Here is a 26,806-nt window from a genome sequence, read left to right on the forward strand (position 1 = left end):
TTGAACCATTTAGTTAATCAGGGTTAAAATCTTGATCTAACCCTATTAAGTAAGGTTTAAATTGGGATAAGTCAGATTTTGCCAGCTCTACTTTTAACTGACATTTTTTTTTTCTTCTGGCAAATTTGTCAACAACTACCTTATATATTAGGTTTCTTTGTGTGAAAAACTACCTTATAAAATAATTTTTTAATTAACTACCTTATAAAAAAATATTCTGAGATAATACCTTCTTTCGAATTAAGAATGTTGAATCAAAATTTAGGGATTGACTTTACCATATATATCTCACGTGCCATTTAATTATACATTTTTCATGAGATGTCATGTGAGATACACCTAGTAACGTCAACTCCAGAATGTTTAATCAGTGCTTATAATCCTACTAAAAGGTAATATCTTATAAACTAAATTTTTTATAATACCCGTTAATTACAATATTTCTTTATAAGATAGTTTTTGATAAATTTATCGTTTTTTTTTTTTCTAATCACATAATAAGGCAAATTTTCCAAAAACAACCTTTTATAGCCAACTTTTTGCGAGAAACAACCTTTTAAAAAAAATTTGCTAAAAAAGACCTTAAACTAAAAAAAACTTGCGAGAGACAACCTTTTTGTCTTTTCCGGCGTTGACTATTCATTTCCGCCATTGATTTCGCGGTTTTGCTAACCTCACCCTTTTTCCCTTAAAACCAAAAGGCAAAATTGCCAAAAACGACCTTAACCCATTTTTTGCAAGAAACAACTTTTTAATTATTTTTATTTTGCGAGAAAGGACCTTAAAACTAAAAAAAAAATTGCGAACCATTATAGGTTTTCTGGCGTTGACCACTAATTTTCGGCCTTGACTTCATGTGCAAGTCACATGTTTTCATTTTTCCTTGTTTACGCCCATTTCCCTCCATATTCTCTCATATAAAAGTAGTTGATTAAAACCTAAAAAAAAATTACAATTGATTAATTGTATACTTAAATATCTCCTTATTTCGAAACCCTTACCTTTATAAACTTCATGCATATGGTAGAGATAATCTAAAGCTAATTGACTTGTCACAACACAAAAATACATTGCTTAGCATTTTACATATAACCTTCGCATACAAGAAAAAACACCTAATTTCACCACCATTTTCCAATCAAATTAACAATATCCTTGATGTTTTTAGTAGAGTAACTAAAAAAAAAAATCTTAATTCCGGAAATTAGTGGTCAACCTCAAGGCCGAAAATTAGTGGTCAATGCCAGAAAATCTAAAATGATTGTCTCTCGCCATTTTTTTAATTTAAGCTCATTTTTCGCAATTTTTTTAAAAGGTTGTTTCTCGCAAAAAATAAGTTATAAAAGGAGGTTTTTGACAAATTTACCTTTTGATTTAAGGGGAAAAAGGGCGAGGTTAGCAAAACCGGCAAAGTCAATATCGGAAAGGAGTATTCAACGTCGAAAAAGACAAAAAGGTTGTCTCTTGCAAATATTTTTTAGTTTAAGGTCCTATTTAGCAAAATTATTTTTAAAAGTTATTTCTTGAAAAAAAAAAAAAAAGGTTATAAAAGGTTGTTTTTGTCAAATTTGCAACCTAATAATAATCCGCATAGTCGCATCTCCTTCCTCTTCCCGTAATTGCATCCTCCTCTTCCCGCAATTGTATCTCTAGTCTCTCCTTCTCTGCTGCTGCTGCTATTTTCGATAATTATCTACAAGTATTTTGTATCGATTTTTCTGATAGGATTTTTTGTTAGCATTTTGATGGGTTTCAAGCTGTTAAATATACTATTGAGTTTGTTTTGGTGTTGTTTTTCTTATAATTCTACTTGAAATTCGCATAATCCTTTTCCATATGATACCGATTTTCTCACAATCGCTGTTCATCGTCATCCCTCATTCGCATAATCCTTTTTCTTATAACAAGTGTTTTTGATTTCCAGGTGAAGAGTGATGAGACAACACTTGATAGAGACGTGGAATATTTGGACAAGGAGGGTACCTAGACTAACTGCTCAGTCTTTCAGTGAGCTCTACTATCTTTCATTTTCCAATAAAAGTTCACACATTTTTTTTTTTACATTAATGTAGTCAAATATTGGTTTGTGAATGAGGTTTAATTGTTTTGTATTTGTATACAGCTCCGGATGTTAAGAGTTGCTCAAATCATCCGACTGTTAAGCCTCGTCTAAAGTTTTCGATGAGAGAGACGAATCTGTACTTTGATATTCAGTTCAAGAGAGCCGCTCTTACGGTTTCCCCATCTGTTGTTTCTCTTGTATCTTTCACAGGTACTTTTTATCACATACTATCTCTTTTGTTTGTTTGTTTGTTTAGAATTACATGCCATAAATTTGGGTGGAAATTCTTTTTTGTAGGCGAGGAGGAATTGTATCAATGTTCTGGAACAATTATTGAGAGTTATGATGATTACACTGGTATAGTTATAACTTCCGCGAATCTTATTAGACCTCAAACTGAATGTGCATGTGCCGAAAACATTCTTGCAGACAAACTTAAGGTTGGTGAACGTTTCATGTGTAAACTTCATTCTTTTATCCCAAAACAACTATTTGGATTGGATTTTATAACTTAATAACATGGTTTAGGTGTATTAAGGGTAATCATGGCCTAAGAGAATGCATTGGAAGCCTATGAGGTTACTTTGAAAGGGAATGCAAGTGCTTGGTTGTTTGTTGATTAATTGGCCAACTTTTTTTGACTCCTATCATCTCTCCTAGACATCATCTCAAGGTTATTCTAGCTAGATATGAAAGTTGGGCTCAAGAGCTTTCCGTCGATAGGTTATAAACCAAAATCTAACTTCAAACTTTGTGCAAACTTTGCACTACCGGAGTACCGGTCATGCAACTAGTTCAACTTCAAATAGTCATAAATGAAATGAAATGATCTTGGCTATTCGTCCGTAAGCCAAAGGACTTATTAAATATTTCTTAGGGTAACTAAAAAAGTTGGAGCAACCTCATAAATTATTAAATGGGAGAGAATCTACTTCCATGGGCAACTTTTGATGATTTTATGAATATATTAGATCTTTTCTCTCCAATCTTTGTGAGCATTAGTTTTTTATGGAAAAACTTTTATCTTTGTGATTAATCAAGCGTTGTATTAGACTTGTGATTGAAACTTTGTTCTCATTGCACTTGGTCTTTGTTGGGACAAGTTTTACCTTTTTACTTGTTTTCCTCAAAAGCACTCAAATACATAAATAGTATCTTTGAAAGTGAGAATTTTCAGAAATTTGTAGTTTTGATGAAGATTATGAATCGGTAAGTATAGGTTTCATACTTACCTATACGTTGAATTGTTGGAGTCCCAACTCCTTGAGTAGAATAGGAAGCTTATTGGGAGTTCCTCTCTATGCCGATGAATGTATTTCTAAACAGCTAAGAGTTTCTTATGCTAGGCTGTTAGTTGAAATGGATATTACTAAACATCTTCCTGATCACATTTCAATAGAGAACCCTCATGATAATGTGGTTGAACAAAAGGTTCTCTATACCGGATCCCTCCTTTTTGTCAAGCATGTAATATCGTGGGTCATGACTCATGACTGTAATGAACACAGAAGACCCACTTCCAAAATAACACCTAGAGAGCCATCAAGATTTATTCAGATGTGGATACCTTAAAGATGAATTCAACTAGAAGCCCCATCCACTGTTCCTGCTAAAGAAATCAGTCAACCATCAGCCGCAGTTGCAACTTGCAATGACAGCCCTTGTTGAAACACCAGCTCAGGTTGTTGATATTATTGCTTCTAGAGATGATTACCCTTCTAATCACGATCAAGCTGTACAGACTGATAATTCCTCTGAAGAAGGTTGGGAGACAGTTACAACACCAAAAATAGAAACGATTCTTATGCTGATAGTGTGAGAAGGAATGGTTTGCCAGGGGCGCGAGGAGAAAAAGCAGGCAGATCACTTGCAGCTGGTACTGGAAACAGATTTGTACAGTCAAGGAAAATAATGAAAAGTATTTGTACTCATGTTCAACTAGGGCAGGGGTGCAAGTATTCTATTAATGAAATGTATGAGGCCTTAAAACCCAAGGGGGAGAGGTGTAATTGGGATAAGTTTGTTTGGGAAAGAAATGCTATTGAGCTATTCCCAAACATAAATTCATTGCTTGGCTAGCTCTATGGCCGAGATTGAAGACCAAGGCTAGATTATTACAGTTTGGTATGGTTTCAGACCAGTTGTGCCTTCTGTGCTGTGCTGCTGATGAGTCTCAAAACCATATCGGTTGTATTGTATGTAAAGTAGAAGATGCATTAAAGCTGTGCAGGACTGGACTGGTTCTAGATACTGTTTCAAGAACCTCAGTGGTTTAATCAGAGGCATGAAACTAACGAAGTACTTAAAATTTAGGAAAGCTGTCTTGCAAGCATGTTTCCTAGCTGTGATATATCAGCTATGGAAAACCAGGAATACTGTCTTCTGGGAGCAACAATTTATGTGTATAGATACGTTTGTAAAGAAGATAAAGAGTGAGATTAAGCATAGATTGACAGCGTTAAAATTTAGGAGTAGTGATCCGGACAAAGTTTGGTTTGACAGCATTTGTCACTAAGCTTTGTTCCTGTTTTTTGGTTTATTTTGGCAGTTTGTTAGGCTTGGTAGCCTAGTTAATTTTTTTTGGGATTCCGGTTTTGGTCCATAAAAGGCACCAATTTCCCTTGGTTGTGAATGGTTGTTTGGATTGCAATATATTCTTTACTTGCTTGCCAAAAAAAGGTATAGGTTTTATTCAACAATCGATAGTTGGTTCAACAGGAATGCATCAAAATAATTAAAATTTGATGGTGTTTTGACTTAATGATTGTATCAGATTCAAGAAATTGGAAGTTGTTTGTGAATGATTGTCATTGTTGCAGGTTTTTGTAAAGCTTTCAGATGGTAGATCATTTGATGGAAAAGTTTGTGCATATCATTTCCATTACAACCTTGTAGTATTAAGTTATAAGTCGGATTCCCCACTTCAGAGTGCAACATTGAGACAATTAGAAGATTGTCTTCATTTGAATCCAAGCCAACTCATAAATTCCGAGGAGAAATCATTTCAACTCTGTCCTCATTCAAATCCAATGATCCTTCATTCAAGATCAATGATCCTTTCTCCCGGAGATGATGTTGTTGCAGTGGGGCGTTACTTTGATACCCCTTTTGATCTTATGGCAGCTCCCGGTGAATATTGGTATGACAAAAACTATTTGATTTTACATATACCTTTTATAGTGCACGTAACAACTAACAATTGTTCAAAGGTTAAGTCTTAGTTTCATATATTGCATTAATTTATCTATGCTTTTACCATGTAGGTAAAGTTTATGGTTATGTTGATTAATCATTCTTAAACTTTCTTAATTTTCAGTCTTGATCGTTGCGAATACGATTGTAGTGAGCTATTCATGTCGACTTGCCGCATGACAAGAGTATGATCTTTTCTCTTTGTTTATTTGTCTACATACTTATATAAATTTCTTTTTGTGTATGCATGGATGTATTGTGTAATTTTATTGATCTTTTTTCGTTATGTTAGAGAGTACGAATATATACGAATAGTTAGGAACTTAGGATTGTGTATATCAGTATGTAGTCTATGTACGGATATCTTCTTATGCCAAATATGGTATGAATCATTCTAGACATGGTTTCTTATCCTTGATGATGTGACTAATATCATGTAGTGTGGTGATGGGAGCCCCCTAATCAATATTTCTGGAGAGGTAATCGGCATCGCGTTTCATGACGTCAGCTTTACTCCTTTTATGCCCATAAACATGGCTTACAAATGGTGGGAGCACTACAAGATTTATAGGTATGATAAAATTAATATGTTATCTAATCTAGTAATTTTTATCACATTGATGATATATGGCTTAGTAATTTGTAGATTACCCGCAATGCAATTTGTAATTTGTATTATGTATCTGCTTGTACAGTATGGTATGCAATTATATTGGCACCTACAGGCTACAGAGTATATTTTAAGCCCGTGCAGCTTTAGGTTGTGCACTTTTTTGTTAGTTTTGACTCATTTAGTTGGATGTTAAGTGAACTGTAATAATACATTTGAGAGGGTGATTGTGTTAGTTGCATTTCAAATTGTTTTTAAGGCCACGTAATACTACGTGGTAGCTTGACTATCGATGTATTTTAAGTTTTAACTTGGTAATCTATGTACTTTTAATTAAAATTTCTTCCCTCTCTTTCAAATTTCTTTTTAATTTAACAAATCTCGAATATCTTATTGATGGATGATACTATGATGTATATTATTTTATTCTCCCTTTTTTTTTCTCTGACTTTACTCAGCTAGTTTTTTTGAATTAGGAGTATAGACTTTGCGAAATTATATTTATCAGCTATAGACTTCGTACTGAACATCCTTATTTTATGAAAAATGTACTTCCTCCGTCTTTTAATACTCGCAACGTTTGTTAGTTTCACGCATGCCGATGCACAACTTTGATCATTTATATCTTAAATTCTCTTTATGCAAAAATTATAAAAAGTTGATATTTTGAAAATACACATTGAGACGAATCTAACAAAATCCCACATGACTATGTTTTATCTTATATAAAAAACACTACGAATAGTCAAAGTAGATTATATGAATAGTGGCAAAAGTTCAAACGTTGCGAGTATTAAAAGACGGAGGAAGTAGTATTGTTTATTGTATTATTTTCGTTTGCGTGTGTGTAGTGTGGATAACTTAGGTGTATTACCATTTATAACCTAATGAAAAATTTCATTTCCCTTTCCTCAACAGGGAACTCCGTCGACCTTCTTTGGGAATGCAGGCAATTTCCTTCCACGCAGCTCGTTTACGTATTGCCGAGAAAGTTATTCAGAGATTTCCTAGCATTTCCAAAGGTGTTATTGTCGATAAGGTAAATCTGTGTAGTTGTGGTTAAAGGAAAATTTGTAATGTCCTTTTTCTTGACATATGAAATGTGTACTGCTCGTGTCTTGCTTGTGATGTTTGTATCACACTATCATGTATAAATGTTTTATTTTCTATGAGCGTCAATCATGTGTTCCAGCTAGTGCTAGGATTTGAATGAAAAGGATGGAATGTCCATGCTGCGATTGTAATTACAACCTCTGGCGGTGGAGTGATACATATTACGCAGTCAGAAAAACATTGTTTTAGGCATTACAGGCACCTTCCAGCTTCTTTTAGCTCCCTTTTATCTATGATAATATTATACATCAGGCCTCTGTATTTAATCGTGTGAGTGTTAATGGTCTATATCAGAAAGTCGTTGAAAGTTCTTGCACATTGGTTAGTTTGCTGTGTTATAATTTTATCTTTCATTTCCATAAAGGTAGCTCTTCCTGTTTGACTTTTTACAGTCAAAATTTATAATGTTTGACCAATGATATACTAACTACTAAGATCTGTTACAATAATGTATATTGTATAACATCATTGTATTTGTCTCCACTTCCATGAAAATTTATTTTATAAAAGCTATACCAATAACATGCTTGTGTAAGATAATATAATGGTGAAATCTTGTTCTTGGGGAATCTGCCAATTCCAAGTTGGAAGACCAAATAAGATGGAGTGTGAATATTGTTAGGGGGATAGAAAGAAGAAAAAGGTTATTTACTTGCGGAATCCTTAGTATCTTCTGTGACTGATGCTTAGAAAAGGATTGAATGGCATGTAAAAGTTATGACCAGCACACATGTATATGTGTATAATTGTAGATAGATTATTTTGTTTTGTGCGGTCTTTATAATTTTCCTTTGTTTTATGATAGCTTTCAGAATTCATTTATATAATGTAATTTACTCTTGTTAATTTTTTGTGACCTTGGCGACTCTGAATAGGTAATATCAGGCTCTTCTGCTGAATCTGCTGGCTTACGTCTGCATGATGTTATAGTTCAGTGTGGTGGGAAAGTGGTTAATTGTTTCTTGCAGGTATATTTTGTTTATTCGAGGCCCTTATATTTTTGTTAAATCTACATAAACTGAGATGGAAGTATCAATGGAGAATGTATGAATTGTATCTAAAGTAATGAAATTTACCTTGTACAAGTGTTGGGTGATCATCCTTAACTCTCCAATTGCATTTTAGTGTAATATATCATTTGCGTGCCTTTAGCCTTTTAAAATCTAGTCAATACACTATTTTGGGGGTTTTGATTGCAAAATTTTAGGAATATTCGTCAGAAACCACCTTATAAAAGTCCGACTTTGTGAGAACCACCTTATATAATTTTTTTGGCAAGAAGGAACCTTATAGTAGTTTTTGTTTTGGTCAAAACAAACCATATGTCGCAATCCGACCATTCTTTTAGCTTTCCGACGTTGACCACCCACATGACAATTAAAACCACCTTTTCCCCTCTGTTTCTCATTCTCTCCTCTGTACTGTTACATGTCTCCCCCTTCATTGCTTCTTCTCTTACATTCTTCACCAGCATGCCATCAAAAATTCTACTCGCCCATCAAAATCCCCACACTTAATATGCTTCGATAGCAAATATTCCAAGTTAGAAAACTATTTCTTTCAGGTATTTCCTCAAACACCTTGTAAGCATTTTGTCACATGACCAACTTTATCTCCCACCCCCATTACACAAAATAATCGAATTAGTCCTAGGCTCCTAATGAATTTGTTTTAGTAATATCCAATTGATAAAAAGTTCCCTAATGAATCTGGGCACCCTCCTCCGTTAACATCGGAGATTGCCCACAAGCACTTAAAAGATAATTATATGCGTATTCATCAAGCAATAATCCTTCATATAACATTTAGAGTACAATTCTACTGATTTTGTGGTGTTCCAATTTGGGAATAAGCTTTAATCTTATTTTTCTCATACTCTTATTGGGGTGTCATGTCCGACAACTCGACAAGGGATCAGAGGATCCGACACTCTAGATGTGATAAATTTCATACTAGGCCACTATATATTCGAGTGTCATGTCGTGTCGAAGTGTCGAAGGACCCGACACCGAGACCGACACCCTCTATCAACCAAAGTGTCGAAGTAACAAAGCTTTAATTTCAATCATTTGATTCCAAAAGATATGTGTATTCATTAGGCCTTTGGTCCAAAACCTCAGAAGCATTCCATGATTTACCATGTATAGAGAGATTAAGTTGATGATGAGGAGCTTTTTCTGTGAAAAGTGAAAACCTACTTATGAAGATTTGAGCATGGATTTGGTTTAGCTGATTTGTGGAGTTGTAGATTTTTAGGAGAGAGAAAGTATGTTGTTGATGGGCTCTTAAGGCCACAGAGAATCGGATTAGAGGAGAGAGAATGATAATTGGAGGGAAAAAACTGAGGAAAAAAGGAGGAAAAGAGTGGTGTAGGCAGTCAGGGCGCGCCATGTGTTGGTCAACGCCTGAAATTTTAGTCAATGATCAGATTCCGGCATAAGGTTTCTTTTGACAAAAAATAGTTACTTTAAGGTTTTGTCTTGCCAAAAGATATGTATATATATACACATCATCAGTATATATATATTTATGAACTTTTGTAAGGTGGTTCCTAACAAATTTTCCGAAAGTCTATTATTGTTATTTGTACTGTGAAACATTTCTTGTGTTTGATATCTAATGATGTGTATTTATTTTCACATTATCAGCTTTAACTCTTACTTTGAACTTTTCTGTAGTTGATTTATTGTTATGTTGTTGCTTTCATCATGATAAAATATTATGTAATTGAGTTTAGCTGAATATCTCATATTGCACATGCTTTGATATCATTTGCTGATTTGACCTGAAATGTATTTTGTTTATTTAAGTGATAAGTCGTGAGCATTTATGTCCACACATCCTTCGACACTGAAATAGCCACTTACTTGTTTCCTGTTTCTCCCACTGCTTTCAGCTTCTTGAGATAATGTGGGATAATGTCGGACATGTTGTGGATTTGGTTGTGGTACGAGCCGATCATGTTACCCCTTTAACTCTTAAACTGATGATTGTTGAGTCTGCATCAGATAATAGGTAAGTTTTTTTTAGTTGTATCATAAGACGGTGTTATGGTAAGTTCGCAAATTCATACTTCCCTTACCTGCAAGTGACTTATATTTTTCTTTGATCTCATTTGTTCATCAGTTGGCCTTATTGGAATTAACGGTGATACTTCAATCATTACAACGTGTCACCAACGGGAATATTATAGGTAAATTGAACATCTTATTTTAATCTATTGCATTGTATATAAAACTTCAGTTTTGTCTTTATTGTCATTTCCCTAAATTTTATTGAGAGAAAGAGAGAGAGACATTGGCCCTTTACTTCATAATTAAGTTGTTTGAGACTTAATGGCACTAAAAGAATGCACTTTATCTTTCTTGGTTTTATTTATCACTGAAAAGGAAGGCAAAAACTTTCACTGTTCTTGCTTTCTAAAGCAGGATCATGCATCTTAGGGTCATTTTGTTCTTGTGGAAAGAGAGGAAAGGTATCAAAACCCCTTAACTATCCCGTTTCTTCATCTCTATGTTTGGTTGGTGCATTAGCAACCCACAAATTCTCTAACCACGCATGTGTCAAAATGGTTGCCAACCTCTAAACCTCGAATATGCTCTGTCACTCAGCCATCTAAGTCCCTCCTACCAAAGCCACATGAGCTATGTTACTCAGACACGAGTGTCGGTGTCGTGTCTGACACGGTGTCTGACACTCCGATTCAAATTTTTGCAGACACTCCGACACGGTCAAAGGAGTGTCTTGACTTGTGTTTTAGACACGGCTTCCATACGAAGTGTCGGATAAAAAATTTAAAAAAAAACACTTTTTATATATAAAAAAAGTTGTTAAATAGAAAAAAAAAGAAAAAGAATAATGAGAACATTTTTTACGAAAAAGCAGCTTAGCATTACTGATCAATAGAAATTAGAAATCTTATACATTTCCCCAAAAAGAAAAAGAAATCTTATACATGAGACATTAGGGGTGAATAATGATAAATGAGACTTTTGGAGTTTTGGGGACAGACATCACGTGGGTTTGTCCCACTTCCCAGTTCCCAAACCTAATTAATTAAAGAAAAAAGGTTAAAACAAAATAAGAAAAAAAAGGGTGAAGTTTTAAAGCCCACCACGCAGAAATCCACCTACTCATTAAGTCACCGACAACACAAAACAGAACAGAACAAAAGGACGGGAAGGAAGAAACGCCGGAATCAATGGCTATGGCTGATTCTCAAGAGCTAATTTCAACAAAAAACAGAATTAAAGAGTGCATTCAACTCGAATTTTCTTCCACAACAAAAGCCCCAACAAGATTTTTGTTCTCTCGCCTTCCGCCACCTTCAATTGCTAGAGTTAGGGTTTCGAAATCATCAAGATCTAATGCTTTTGGTTCCGGGTAAGATGAGTTAGGGTCACCTAGGATGTATATTTTGCAAAATCTGAAAATTTGTTCTACTTTTTTTTTTTTTCTCGAACCGATTCCGGCACTGTATTCCGGACACTTTTCCGACATCGGTGTCGACACCTCCCCGGACACGTGTCGAGCGTCGTGTCGCGGATCGGGTCGTGTCGACACCGACACCAGCCGTCCGAGGGAGTGTCGGAGTAACATAGCACATGAGTATTCCATCATCTTTTTCTTCCTTTTTTTGTAATTGTTGTTGCCTCTCATTATCTCATGTCATCTACGTCGATACCTCTATATCTCTCTTAGCCATAGCCTTCAAGATGAAAAGACTTGGTTTTTCGGAGCTGGGTGAGGTGTCTCTTTTGGTACTTAGGGTGTAATGGTGGTGTCAGCTAGGGCTGAGCACGGATCGGATATCCGATCCGAAATGTGATTTCGGATCGGATATCTGTATCCGAAAAACCTAAAAAATGATATCCGTATCTGATCCGAAATTTTCGGATATCCGATATCCGATATCCGATAACCGAAAATTTTCGGATCAGATATTGTCGGATATCCGATATCCAACAAAGCTGTTGAAAAATGCTTTGGCTAGCCCTACATTCAACTACCGTTTAAATCGGACGATTAACTCAAAAAATTACAATCGATGTTGAGAAAATATGCAAGCTAATACAACTAAAAACCTTAAGAAATGAACCCACAAAAATTCTATTCATTATAACAAGATGTCAGCAATAACAAATAACAAAAAATGTAGATCTTCCTATCTTGTTGCTACTCTGCTAGTGCTTGCCTACTTGGCACCTTGCAAGCAAAATGATAGGAAAATGCGAGTGATTGCCGGCTTGGCACCTTGCAAGCAAAATTATAGGAAAATGTTAATGGCGGAAATGGAATTCGGTGAAAAAATGATGAATATGGAGGAGAAGGTGATTAGGTTTTGGGTAGGTAGAGTGAAGTTGGGCGGCTGATATCTAAGGAGGTGAGGATAATGGTTTGTGGGTGTTGGACTGTTCGAATAATGGGCTTTGGGGATAATTATATGCCCAAAACAACTTATTTCGGATAATATTTCGGATATCGGATATCCGAAAGTGCTAATTTCAATATCCAAATTACTATCCGATATCCGTTTTTTCGGATCGGATATCCGATCCGAAAGTTAATTTCGGATCGGATATCCAAAAAATCGGATCAAATACGGATCGGATTTTCGGATAATCGGATTTTCAGATAGTTTTGCTCAGCCCTGACTGTCAGCCAGAGGGATTGTGTCAGTGGATGGTGCTTTTGAGTGGTGGGTGGTTGCTTTGGCCCGAGGGATAGGTTAGGTGGCGGATTTGAGCAAAGGTCGATGATGCTTTCACTTTTGGGTGGAGGAAGGGGGTAGAGGTCAATTTTTCTTTTTGGTGGGATGGGTAGGCATTGTAGCCCTTGATTGTGGTGGTGCTTGGGGTAATAATGTAGTGCTTAGGGTAGTTGGAAGAAAAGTGGTGATGCTGGAGCAGAGTTGGTACCTTGGTGGTGATGGCCCTGATGGGGTTTAAGCCTTTGAGATGTCAGTACCCTAGAGGGGGAGAATCAAATCCTTGTGGGGAGGGGTGGTTTTGGGAACTCATGATTTGAACAATGGGTTTACAGTAAGCTCATAGGAGAAATGGAGCAAAATAAGAACCAATGCTGGGGAATTAAAACCCATGACATTCTTTACCGATCTCAAAAAAAACATTCTTCACCGATGTAAAATAACATTCTTTACCTTTATTGAATACCCCCAATTCAACAGCGCCCTTAGGTCTTTGTATTTTCGTGGTGGATAGATTAAAATTGCTTACCATCAGTTCGATTGGGGAGCAACTAGAGCAAGCTTAGATTATAAAGAAATCCTCGTCTCTTTTCTAAGGCTGCGAGAGAGGCAATTGACCTACTCACATTGGCTATCCTTGTCGGAGAAAATCAGATGATACGTTGCATTCACTGTTGTTTATTAGCAATAGCAGAAGGAGTGTCTTATTGAATACTACTTGGTTTGACAAAGGATTTCTGAAATTTTGTTCTTTCTCCTTATTCCACATTGCAAATTATTGCCTTCTATCAATTACTACGGTATGGAAACATTTTGGGAATGAGTTTGATTCAACAAAAGAAAATGGTTATTTGTGTATGAGGCTATGAGCTACCTTCGAGGCTTGAAAAACCAGTTTGTCAGGTTTTTGTTTAGCTGGAGTCAAGTTTTAGCTTGTGAGTTGTGAGTGCAGTTTGACTTTTCTTGATTTTATAACTACTGAACTCGGGGGCATGAGGTTTTTTGTCCTTAACCCTCTCTATTTCTCGCCATAAATAAAAGATAATTGGAATTACATGCAATTTTCCTATGTTACTCCGACACTCCATCTGACGGTGGGTGTCGGTGTCGACACGACCCGACCCGTGACACGACACTCGACACGTGTCCGGGAAGGTGTCGACACCGGTGTCGAAAAAGTGTCCGATATGAAGTGTCGAAATCGGGAGGAGAAAGAAAAATTCGAAACCCTAGATCTAGAAATTGAAGGTGGGGGAAGCAAGAGAAGAACAATTATATTAGGGCTTTTGTTGTTGGAGAAAAAACGCCAAGATTGCACTCTTCAATTCTGATTTTCACCGGCATTTGACTGTTTGAGAGTCTTCCATGGCTGTCTTCGTTTCCTTCGGGTCATTTTTCGGTGATGGTGGACTGAGCTTTCTAACTTATTTTTTTTACCCTTTTTTTAAATATCCTAGGCCTACCACTATAATAAAAAATAAAAGAAAGGAAAAGGTGGGAAGTGGGGAACAAACCCACGTGCCCACTGAGTGACAGCTTTACAAAGTCAGCATTTTATTTTATTTTCATTTATTTCTTACTTTTAAATTCTTGTACTTTTAAACTCTTTTAAATAAATTTATCCTGCTTTGGAACTTTAACTTGATTAATATTTTTATTCTCACCTTTTTTTTTATATATAAAATTATATTATTTAACACTATTTTTGCAGTTTTTATTAAAAGTGTCGATTTTTTTCCGACACTTTGCAAACTAGTCGTGTCTAAAAAACAAGTCAAGACACTCCTTTGACCGTGTCGGAGTGTCTTCAAATATTTGGAACGGAGTGTCAGATACTCCGACACCCGTGTCGGACATGACACCGACACCCGTGTCTGAGTAACATAGCAATTTTCTAATTTAGCTTGACCTAGATGAGAAATAGTTTAACGTAATTATAATTTTGATCCCCTTTTCGCCTTGCTCTTTGAAAGTCTCAAGTCTCTCTTTCTTCTAACCTTTCTTTCATATTTTTTTCCCTTAATTCGTGACAAGTTTTGCATGAATAAGCCATGGTTTAAACAGGCTCAATGTGCATTTAGTTGACAAGGATCCTAGAGCCTAAGCGCAAAGCCGCAAAGCGCACACCTTATATGCGGATCTGCACCTTGCCTACCCCAATTCAAGCTCTTGTCCCCTGTCGCTTTGGGCATTAGTGCCTAGGTGCACTTTTGTATACACCGGTATAAACTTGGTGTCTATTTGATTGACTGGATGGCTAAAGATAGCAAAACTGCAAAGTGGGATTGCGATTTTTGATGGAACAAAGGTTTAGGGTAAGGAAGAACAAGAGAAGGGACAGGAGGGATGAGATGTTATAGGCACATAGCTGTATTCATTAAGGAAAAAAAAGGGAAGAGCTCCGGGGAGCTATGAAATAAAAAGAAAATGGTAGTTTAGTATATCTTGTTTACCCAGGTGGCAAAGGGCTTGCTTTCTGAAGCTCTATATTTGGCTATTCGCCTCATAATTAATGACTTTTTTTTTCCCATTTATTAATTGATTTTATCTTAATCATGTGAGTAAAAAGACTCCAGAGGTTGAATCAGCTTAAATTGATCTCACATTGCAATTCACTGTACTTTGACTACTAGTGTACCATGTCTGTTACCTACTTAAGAACTGTGGTTCAATTATTGAATGGAAGAATTGGATCATCAGCCAAACAAAGAGCTATGAGGCCCCAAATTCCCGTCACCAGAAAAACTATAACCACGAAAACTGTACTAGAACCATAAGCGTACGTTGTGTTTTTCGGAATCACCTACCGACCTACAACTTAAATGAAAATAATGAAAAGCAACTGGCCAAAACGGAGAAGAGGAGCAAATAGCTGCCTTTTCTGGAAAGAGCCATAGGGAGACCAAAACGAAGCCATGGGGCAAATAAGGATGCAAGCTAAACATCACTTTGATGAGTCTGATGACTGAAGGAGAGGTCAGATATGGACCCTGCTTCTCTGCGATGCCTCTCAAGCATGGAGTCATGGACTCTCAGTTTCTGAAAGTATAGGCTTAGGAATAGAAGAATTTGCTTGTAGAATTTGGTAAAGAGAAATTAGACAGGGTAATGTGGAGGAGAGATATTAATTGGGTGGTTTTGGGACAGATTGTTTGATCACTTTCATGAACGGAGTTAACATGCATAGTGATCAAGGACATGTGGTGAATATTTTGCTAATCTTAGGGGTACATGGTGCGTGTGTGTCAATCATAGATAAAAAATGCGGTATCGGTCACGGTCGCGGGATCGGTCGCGGAGTCTCGGTAACGGAAATGATGCGTTAGTCGCGGACCGTGTCGCGGTTGTCGCGTAGGAATTTGAAATCTAAAAATAAGCCCCATGTCAGCCCCATTCACTACCTACCCTAGTCCCCCTTCCCTAAACCGTACACGTGACATAATTAAAATGAATTCCTTTGTCTACCTTCTCTCTCCTCTCTTGTTTTAGATTTGAAATGGAGTTCTCTACTCTATTTCAATGAAGTTTCTCCATTTCTTTCCTTTTTCCCTTTCTTTTTGTCGAAAACATGGGGAATTCGGCTGAAAACCGAGTAGATGTGAGGTTTATAACGTTTAATGCGGACAAAATTCGTTCGGATCGGTTGAACCGGTCGAGATCTCGCCGTTTTTAAAAACACCTTTACAACTCGGGATATCTCGTATCGCCAGCCTCCAAAACCTTGTTAACTTGGGCGATACGAGTTAACTCGGGCTAGTTTTTACACCATGGTGTCAATATAAGAGTGTCAATGCAAAAATGTGAAGTGCTGCTGATTGTGGCAAAAGATCCCTTCTGCCTATTGAGCCACATTCAAAATCTGCATAGTAAATTACCAATCTTTGCTCCCCTATTAGATGACTGCCTCTTGATTTTGGAGTGAGAATTTTGGAACTAGAGGATACTGATAGGCGATAGTTGCCATTCACATGCTTAGTTTACCCATGAACACCTTAACTAGTTTTTGGTCTCAGTTGATGCATGAATAGTTAGTATTAGGGTGCGTTCTGTTCAACTTATTTGACCTGAACTTATCTGAACTTATCTGATCTTCTCTGAACTTATCAGAACTTATCTGATCTGAACTTATCTGAACTTATTGGAACTTATTGAAACTTATCTGAACTTATCTGAACTTATTGAAACTTATAATTAATAATTAATAATTAATAATTAATAATTAATAATTAATAATTAATAATTAATACGGATTTTTCATGAAATACCCCCGAATTTTGGCGTAATTCACCAAATGCCCCTCGACTTTCAGAAATACATAAAATACCCCTATTTCAATACTTATTACACGAAATACCCTTATGACGTCATCAACACTAATTAACCCAATTAACCCACCCATTAACCCATTTTTTTCCCTAATTACTTTTTCGTTTCTCTCACCCCCTTCCTCTTCCCTTCCCTCCATGGAAGTTACTTTGCTGCTACTCTGCCCTTCGTCTTCGTCGAACCCGCAGCCCAGAAACGACCAAGTCACCTCCTCCAAACACAACCATTTCCAACCGATGTGCCTGCAATAACACCTGCAACAGCACTTTGTTTTCACGTTCGTTCGTGCTCTTTTGCGGAGGAGCAACTCAATGCAGTGGAGAGTGTGGTTTTCCGCAGCGGTGTGAAGCGGAGCGAAGCCGAAATCTCCGTCGACGTCGTTAACTGAAGGAACGACGGCGCCGCCGGTAATTTCGCCGCTAATCAGAACCTCTGTTGAGTTCACCGAGTCGAACTCATAGCAGAGGTGAAGGAGTTTCGACATCATCACTCGATTGAACGATTCCGACCATTTTTCTTCAATCCTCTGCATTTTCTGCCAAAAAGAAATCCCACAAACTACCAAATCGTCCGAATTTAATTTTCTGCCAAAAAGTAATCCCACAGACTACCAAATCGTCCGGCAAAAATGCTTGAAAATGCTTGAATTGAAAAAATAACTACAGCTCAAACATAAATTGAGAGAAATATGGAATGAATTAAGAGTAAATTGAAGAGATTCAGAGAAAAAATGAAACGGTGGCAAGGTGGTGGAGGAATCTGGGTTGCTTGATTCGTGAATCTGGGTTGCTTGATGTTTGAGGGGTATTTTAATAGCAGTGGTGGTGGTTGTTACGGTGGCAGGAGGAGGAGATAGAAGAAATGAAACGGTGGGCATGGTGGGGAGGAATCTGCAATCTAGGTTGCTGATTTTTGAGGGGTTAATGGAAGAAGGAAGGGGAAGAGACCAGTGAGTTAATGGAAGAAGGAAGGGAGAGAGAAAAGAAAAAGAAATGGGTACGTGGGTTGGTGGGTTAATGGGTGGGTTGTTAGTGGGTGGGTTGATTAGGGGTGTTAATTAGGGATTAGGTACTTTAATTACACGTTAAGGGGTTGATTATGGGGTTGATGACGTCATTAAGTATATTTGGTGTATTTAGTTTTAAAATAGGGGTATTTCATGTAATAAGTATTGAAACAGGGGTATTTTATGTATTTCTGAAAGTCGAGGGGCATTTGGTGAATTACGCCAAAATTCGGGGGTATTTCATGAAAAATCCGTAATTAATAATTAATAATTAATAATTAATAATTAATAATTAATAATTAATAATAAATAATTAATAATAAATAATAAATAATAAATAATAATATTATTATTATTATTAATATTGGAACTTATTGAAACTTATCTGAACTTATTAGAACTTATTAGAACTTATTGGAACTTATTGAAACTTATTGGAACTTATCTGAACTTATCTGAACTTATTGGAACTGAAACTTATTTTTTTAAGGTGAACAGAACGCACCCTTAGTCATGTCAAAGATAGAGAACGAAGAATGAAAGGAAGAATTGAAATATATATATAGATGTCATACAAAAAGTATCAAAAATTTGAGACTAACTGTTGGTAGGCGATTAATTTAGGTAGGTCATTGTTATGGTTATGAGTGAGAGGGGAAGCAAGACAGTGAGATTGAGAAAATAAAATAAAATAGACCATTTAGTAGTTTAATGTGGGAAAGCCCATACACAAAAACTCATAATCAATTTATTGAAAAATTATAAGAAAGTACAAACCCTAACTATTAGGTGAATGATGAGGAACCAGATCTCACAAGGAACCTATAATCTTTTAGTCCCTACGTCTCTCAATACTTTACCCATTTTACCATTAAGGGATGTCTCAGGTTAAAATACTTTATTTTGGATAAAGGGATTGTTCCATCATCACTGCAAGTTAATCGTGCCTAGGGTCACATCAGATTGTTGTTCAACAGGCATAAAGACGCCTGCTCATCAAAGTCTACAATAAAGTTCCAATCCAACAGTGGACATTAAAATGCTAAAGGATTAATTACAATTACTACTACACGGAATCAGAGTTTAAGATACATAACCTCTCTTGTTCTCCTAGCTTCTGGCTTGCCATATTTATCCTCTGATCAGCTTCCTTGACCATCTCTCTATTCACACACTGAAGAACTTGCAGTTAGTTACTGTAATCAGGTCTAAGTTATAATATGGGTCCCTGAGTTGTGTTAGTATGTGTGCTTCATGCAAGTGCCACATTGGAGTCTGAAAATATGGCAGTGTTCTCCCACTATGTGGTAGATGAATCCAAGAACCCATTTCAAAATACATTCTCCATTTCCTTTTTAGGGGCCAATTGACCAAATTGTTAAAAAAAAATAGATGGTGGTTAGCGACAATTTGGTAATACAAAATGCTTAGGCGACAATTTGGTAGTAAAAATGAAATCCGATACAAATTTAGATTAAGTTTGTAAAAGCCAGCCGGTTGTTAACAATTATGCTCTATCTTTTTTCCCTTCGTTTTTATACTGGCTTCCAGATTTTTCTCCTGTATTCCCTTCAATTGCTTTTGTCAATTATGATTCAACAACAACAACAACAAAGCCTTAGTCCCAAATGATTTGGGGTCGGCTAACATGAATCGTCGTAGGAGATCGTCATTGTCACCAATCAAACCAGAACGGAGCAGGAAGTAAAAAAGAAAAAACAAGGAAGAGAAAGTGGAATTAATGAAAGTAAAATAAGAGAAAAATGTGTATATATATATATATATATATATATATATATATATATTATAGAAGAAATATTGTAAGAGATAATAAAAAATAAGTAAAGTTTAAAATAAATGAATAAGTAAAATAAGTACATTTCAAAATAGCATGTAGAATTAAAAAAATTTGAAAGAATTTAAAAAAAAATAAAAAAATAGAGAGAACCAGAAACATTACATTAAAGCTGTATAAGTCAAATGAAGTCATGTATATTCTCTCCCTCGACTTTGTCCTATCCAACGCCATATTTTCCTCAATCCCAAGAAAGCTCATATCGTCCTCAATCACCTTCATCCAAGTTTTTTTAGGTCTTCCCCTACCCCTTGCAAGTTGCAATCTATCCTCCTAACCGGGGCATCACTTGGTCTTTTGCTTACATGTCCAAACCATCTTAGACGATTTTCCATCATCTTAAACTCAATCGGTGCAACCCCTACTTTCTTCCTAATAATCTCATTCCTCAAACGATCATTTCTTGTATGCCCACACATCCAACGTAACATGCGCATCTCCGCCACATTCATCTTGTGCACGTGACAATGTTTCACTGCCCAACATTCTGTGCCGTATAACAAAGGCGGTCGAATTGCCGTGCGGTAAAATTTTCCCTTCAATCTTTGGGGCATGCCTGAATCACATAGGAATCCCGTGACACCTTTCCACTTCAACCAACCTGCTTTGATTCTATGGGCCACATCGCCATCCAATTCTCCATCCTTTTGGATAATAGATCCTAAATAACGGAACATTTCAGAGCCTTGGACAATTTTCCCATCTAAGGTAATCGCCCCTGTCTCTCTATCTTGGACTCCACTAAACTTACACTCCATATATTCCGTCTTGTTTCTTCTCAGCCTAAAACCCCGAGATTCCAAAGTTTGTCTCCATAACTCCAACTTAATTTCCACTCCTTCTTTTGTTTCATCAATCAACACAATATCATCTGCAAACATCATGCACCAGGGTATACCATCTTGGATTGACCTCGTCAATTCGTCCATGACTATAGCAAAAAGAAACAGGCTAAGTGCGGAACCTTGATGCACTCCAATCGTAATGAGGAATTCTTCGGTCTTACCAACACTAGTTCTCACACTCGTGCTAACTCCTTCATACATTTCCTTTATGATACCAATATACTTCCTCGGAATTCCTTTCCTACTTAATGCCCACCAAAGAATTTCCCTTGTACCTTATCATACGCCTTCTCCAAATCAATGAAAACCATATGTAAATCCTTCTTCTTATCCCGATAATTCTCCATCAGTTGCCTTATAAGATGAATGGCCTCCATAGTCGATCTCCTAGGCATAAATCCAAACTGGTTCTCCAAAATTTTTACAGTTCTCCTCAATGTTTGCTCAATAATTCGCTCCCAAAGTTTCATAATATGACTCATTAGTTTGATTCCTCGATAGTTGGCACAATCCTGGACATCACCCTTAGGTACTTTTCCTCCACTCTAATGGCATCCTATTACTTCCCCAAATCTTGTTGAAAAGAGTTGTTAACTATACAACCCCTCTCTCTCCCAAGCATCTCCAGACTTCGATAGGTATACCATCACGCCCCACTACCCTCTTGTGTCCCATCTTTTTCAGTGCCATTTCGACTTATCTCTTTTGAATTCTTCGCATAAAGTCTAGGTTAACCATATCCCGAGGGATATTTGTATCCCCAATATTCGCACCCTTGATCCCCAATGAACAAGTTATCAAAGTAGAACCTCCATCTATCATTGATTTCCTTATCTCCCACCAAAACTTTTTGATTAACATCTTTCACACATTTAATCCTCCCGATGTCTCGCGTCTTTCTATCTCTCATTCGAGCAAGTCTATAGATGTCTATTTCCCCTTCTTTTGTATCCAATCATGCGTAAAATCTTGATTCACCTTTGCTCTAGCCTCTCTTACGTCCTTTGCTACCCTTTTAGCCTCCTTGTACTTCTCGTAGTTCTCATCACTTCTACATTTTCCCAACTCTTTATAGCATTCTCGTTTGCTCTTTATTGCTTGTTGCACAGTTTCGTTCCACCAAGATGTGTCCTTGGTGGCATGATTCCGGTAGATTCCCCTAGGACCTCTTTCGCCAATTCCTTTATGGTGTGCTCCATTCTTGTCCATAATGAGTCTATATCCAAATCCATATCCCTGGCCCAAATAACTTCACTTGCCACCTTTTCCCACGAACTTGAAGTTTCCACCACTTGATCCTAGGCTCCACTAGTGTTCTTCTCCTCCTTGTATAACTTCTACCTCGAAAATCAAGTACTACAAGTCTATGTTGGGTTGCTGTACTCTCACCCAGAATCACCTTATAATTGGTGTAGCACTGTCTCAAAGCATTCCTTACTGAAAAGAAGTCAATCTAGACTCGTATTATCTCCACTCCTATAGGTTACTAGGTGAAAGTCTCTTTTCTCAAACCAAGTGTTCATTATACCCAAGTCATATGCCAATGCAAAATCCAAAATAGCATTTCCCGCTTCATTCCGCTCCCCATACCCAAAACCACCATGAATGCTTTCAAATCCATCGCGACTCGAGCCTACATGTCCGTTGAGATCCCCACCAATGATCAGTTTCTCACTTCTAGGGACACGTTGCACCACTTCTTCTAAATCCTCCCAAAATTCTTGTCTAGTTGAAGCATCTAGTCCTGCTTGTGGTGCATAGACACTCACAATAGTTACAACTTCATCCCCTATCACAAGCTTAATACTCATAATTCGATCACTCTTTCGGGACACGTCCACTACATCATCAATATATTCTCGGTCAATAAGGATACCTACCCCATTCCTACCCCTAGTTTTTCCTGAATACCAAAGCTTATAACCCCACGGAGCTATTTCTCTTGCCTTGTTTCCAACCCGCTTAGTCTCCTGCGAACATAATATGTTAATTCTCCTCCTTCTCATAACCTCTACTATTTCGACTGATCTCCCTGTCAAAGAGCCAATGTTCCAAGTCCCAAAACGCATCCTACTACCCTTATCCTTACCCTTACCCCTGCCATTTCCATGAAACCTTGGATAGTTAACACCACCCTCGGGTGGCGTGCCGCTTCCAGGCGACGGCCTAGCAACCCTTGCATATTTTCCACTACACCCGGGCCTAGGAAGTGTAGCGCACCCGTGCATATTTGACACCACCCCCAGGTGTAGGGGTGGCGCGCCGCTTCTGGGCGACGACCTAGCAACCCTCACATATTTTTCACTACACCCGGGCTTAAGAGGTGTAGCGCGTCGCTGAGAAGGGGACGCCCCCATGATATTCCATTGTCGATTCATGTCATGATATGTGGCTTAGGTTTACTTCTGGCGCCACCAACCTACCGCACCCTCCTCCTTTATCCGGGCTTGGGACCGGCAGTGGACTGCCGCATACGCGACACTCACAGGCGGAGTGAGTAAAATAAATGAAAGTGAGTATTGAAGTAATTGATGGCTTGTTCAATACATACAAGAATTAAGGCAATAAAATACCACAGGGTAAACATGAAAAGAATCATACACTAGCTTAAGCACCCACAAAAAAACTTTTATTACATACTAAGATATAAGGTTAAAATTCAATGCTTTTTCTTTAATAATCCACATGTGAGATTGCAAGAAAATAGGGAACATATAGTAAGCTCAATAAAAAAAAACTTATAAATCCACATGTGAGATTTAACAAGCTTAATCTAGATTTATGGTCCAATTTTCTCTGGGTTTTGTTTTTATTATCAAATTTTCACCAAATTTGTATTTTGTTTACCAAATTGTTGCCGAAGCATTTTATATTTTATTACCAAATTGTCGCAAACTACCATTTTTTTTACCAAATTGCTTATTTAGCCCCTTTTTAGGGTTGGGACTACATCTAATTTATTTTTTCTGTCCTCAATATAAAAGTGCTTACAATTCCCCATCACTATTAACACTCATGCCTACTATACATTCTATGTTATTTACTCTTAGTGAGCCAATATTGAGTGTGAGATACAAGAGAAATAATAAGGTGTATAAATGTGCCTAGGAGCAGTGATGGCCTAATGGGTATATAAAGCTTAAGTATTAAATTATTATAAGAGTTTCGAGCTTCTCGCTATTTTGCGGGTTATCTTGTCTTATTTGCACCATTAGCTCCAGTTATGTAATAACTTTTGTGAGAAGCAGGTTTAGGAGAAGTGGTTTGATGTAACCTGAGCTGTTGCTTCTAATTTGAGAGACTACAAGAGTTGGAAAGTCAGTTGGGTTTGCAATCTTAATTATGATTTATAGAGGTAGCTAAGATGGGTCGGAATGATAATAGAAATATGGGGGTAGCAGAATGCATATGCTGAGACAGTTGTAGAACTTTCCCTTATCCGACTAAAAGCTTGGAATATTAAATTGTAGCACTTCATTGATTTTGTCTTTCCCATCTTATGTCTTCTCTCGAAATCATTTGCAACATCACGTCCTTAGGCTCATCCCTTGTAGCAACAACTGGATTTGTAGCAGCAAGGACAAATAGTAACAATAGAGGCACTGGCCTCCAATGTTGAGATGCTTAACTTTCATTTCTTTTGCTTTAGTATCTTTAGAAGGAACTCCCTTATAGGCTCGGTTTAGTTTGTCATATAGATAAGAGTGTTAAAATTGATAACCCGACCATTGATTCTGTTGAAAGACAATAATCCCACACAAAAGTTTCTGGTTACTACTTTCTGGTTGAAAGTTTCTGCATTTGCTTGTGGATGAAGGTTCGCCTTTCAATTGCAACCTCTTACTAATTTCAGAGGTTCAAGCTAGGTTCGAGCAATACAAGGATGTACTGGTCAATTTTTTTCATTTTGTGGGTTGCCTATCGTTTTGGTCACTCTTTATTTCCATTAAAACTTAGCTCACTCCATTACTTGGATCATAACATGTGGGTTGTCTAGGTTAAATTTATTCTTTAATTTTAGTTCCTGGTTAAAATATTTGTTTGGGTCCTAGACTAGAATTGATAGATGCCATTTTATTCCGTCCCTTGGTCGGAGATTGGACTTGAATGTGAAACATGTATAATACTGATATAAATTTTTAGCTCTGACTCTCTGAGTATATTTGATGAGGGTTTCAGATGTAAATTAGAGGGGATTTGTTTTCCTTTGATTTGGCAATCCTGAGTTGTATTTTTCGATGATTTTTTTCTTAATTGGGCTCGAGCTTAGAGTTTGTTACTCCATATTATGCTGTTTACCTGTTATTTGTTATGCACTTAGCACTTTGCAGCGTGTTTGCTTTATCATCAAGTTCGGTTCTTGTATTTGCAGGTAAAATATGCTAGTGCGGTCAAGTTTTTGAATTCACCGCAGAATATAATACTTAGGACATGTAAATAATACTTGGTACTCCGATGTAACATGGTTTTAACATTAATGCTAATTATTATAGAGAGGAGGTCACTTTGCTGCTGGCGTTGGATATAAAAATCATGGTTCATTCAGCCGAACCATAATCCATCCGATTGGGATTCTAGCTTCGGCACACTCTGATTTTGGTAGTATTCCTGAACAGTATATTGATGTTCGTACTTGGTAGTAGGTAGTAGGTAGTATTTCTGAACAATATATTGTTTTTAATTAGTGAAACTAACCCTTAAGTTAAATAGCCCTCATTTTTAATGAAGTGTATAAGTGTTTTTTTCTCAGTTTGCCAATGTTTCGTATTTCCACGGTTTGGAAAGTGTTGCACTTAAACACGATGAAATTTTCGTATGTATATTTGTACTAGAATTCTTTCGCAAAATAGGATTATATCCTCGACGTTATTACAATTAGCATAATGCATAAATTTATTTCTCTTCTGTTAATCTTGTGTTGCTTAATAATCTCTGAATATGCAATTTCAAATAGTAGGTTTTATAGTTTTGTTTCATTATCATCTTCAATTGCTTTAACAAGGCCTTGCGCCCCTGTTTGTAGCCTTGCATTATGCTAATACTAATAGGTTTTTCCATCAACGATATTGCAATTCTGGATAACGACATTATCTTGCTCTTAATCTGCAATAATCACAAAAAATCTGACGTTGTATGATCGTGTAGCACATGATTACCTATTAGTTGTCTTTCAAGTTTAGATCTCTTCATGATTACCTTAACTATTTTGGTCTCCGTTGTTGCATGAATAGTTAGTATTAGTCATGTCAAAGATATATATATTATTCATTATATTTGTAATCCCGACTTCTCGTGGAGTACCAATAAAGAACAGAATCAACTTGTAAAAATGACAATTTGACAGCCTTTTTATAAACAACCAAAGGAAATTAAGTGTTACTCAATATAGTTATTGAGTATTTAAGAAAACCCATAAGATTAGCAATCTCCTCTGATCTTCATTCATGGCCTTGGAACTGGATAAAGATCATAGCAAAAAGTAAATTCACTTCTCAATTTGAAATAGTCACATAAAAGACCTCATTATTTACCATCAGATATCCTCAACAAAAGATGAGTAACATGATTACAGGAAGCTGCAAGTAGGAAATTTAAAATACATGCACTAATGCCCCAATCCCTACTTCTACTAAACTAAAAGACCTAAACAAACAAACTGCATCTACCAACAAAGAAGCAAGTCAAGGCACGATCACCAAGGTAAGAAAAGACATGGAGCCACACATTAAAGATCAATGGACGGTAACCAGTAGCTTGCAGATGGTTTGGTTTTTGTTTCAAGCTGCAGTGAGCCTTCTTCACTTTCAGTTTATTGAAATTATATAAGTTCAAAAAACTAAGTACTACTCTGTCTTAATGGTGAGAAACTGAGAACAACGTCAATATTTGCTTCTTACTTCTGTTTTGGTATTAGCGTATTACTCTACTTTTACTAGTATGATCTCGAGAAAACTAGTTTCAAGTTGGAAAAGAAAATAGGAAAATTTGGTAATATTAATCCAACCTTTGACCGATTTTCTTTTATTAAGCCCACCTACGACATATTTTTTAATAATCCCACCTTTATTACCCAACAACTTTTATTGGGCC

General features: G+C 36.7%; 2 protein-coding genes across 5 annotated transcripts; one reads left to right on the forward strand and one right to left on the reverse strand.

Moving 5' to 3' along the window:
• Positions 1-1,571: 1,571 nt before the first annotated feature.
• On the forward strand, positions 1,572-25,465 carry LOC110776746 (putative protease Do-like 14). 4 transcript variants are annotated; one of them, XM_056835371.1, is made up of 12 exons: positions 1,572-1,615; positions 1,925-2,007; positions 2,123-2,272; positions 2,360-2,502; positions 4,882-5,201; positions 5,379-5,439; positions 5,695-5,825; positions 6,783-6,903; positions 7,853-7,945; positions 9,874-9,992; positions 10,104-10,170; positions 25,089-25,465. In XM_056835371.1, the coding sequence occupies exons 2-11, from the start codon at positions 1,935-1,937 to the stop codon at positions 10,120-10,122; spliced, it is 1,230 nt and encodes a 409-aa protein (XP_056691349.1). In that variant the 5' UTR covers positions 1,572-1,615; positions 1,925-1,934; the 3' UTR covers positions 10,123-10,170; positions 25,089-25,465. The 4 variants fall into 4 exon arrangements, with proteins under 4 accessions (XP_056691349.1, XP_056691348.1, XP_056691354.1 ...); XM_056835370.1 differs by having other exon boundaries at positions 1,598-1,643; XM_056835374.1 differs by lacking the exon at positions 1,572-1,615 and adding an exon at positions 1,627-1,699.
• On the reverse strand, positions 22,165-22,944 carry LOC110775035 (uncharacterized). Its single transcript, XM_021979638.1, has one exon. It carries the CDS (start codon positions 22,942-22,944, stop codon positions 22,165-22,167), a length of 780 nt encoding a protein of 259 aa, XP_021835330.1.
• Positions 25,466-26,806: the final 1,341 nt, after the last annotated feature.

This window comes from Spinacia oleracea, chromosome 1 (assembly GCF_020520425.1).
Source record: "Spinacia oleracea cultivar Varoflay chromosome 1, BTI_SOV_V1, whole genome shotgun sequence".
In the NCBI taxonomy this organism is placed as follows: domain Eukaryota; kingdom Viridiplantae; phylum Streptophyta; class Magnoliopsida; order Caryophyllales; family Amaranthaceae; genus Spinacia; species Spinacia oleracea.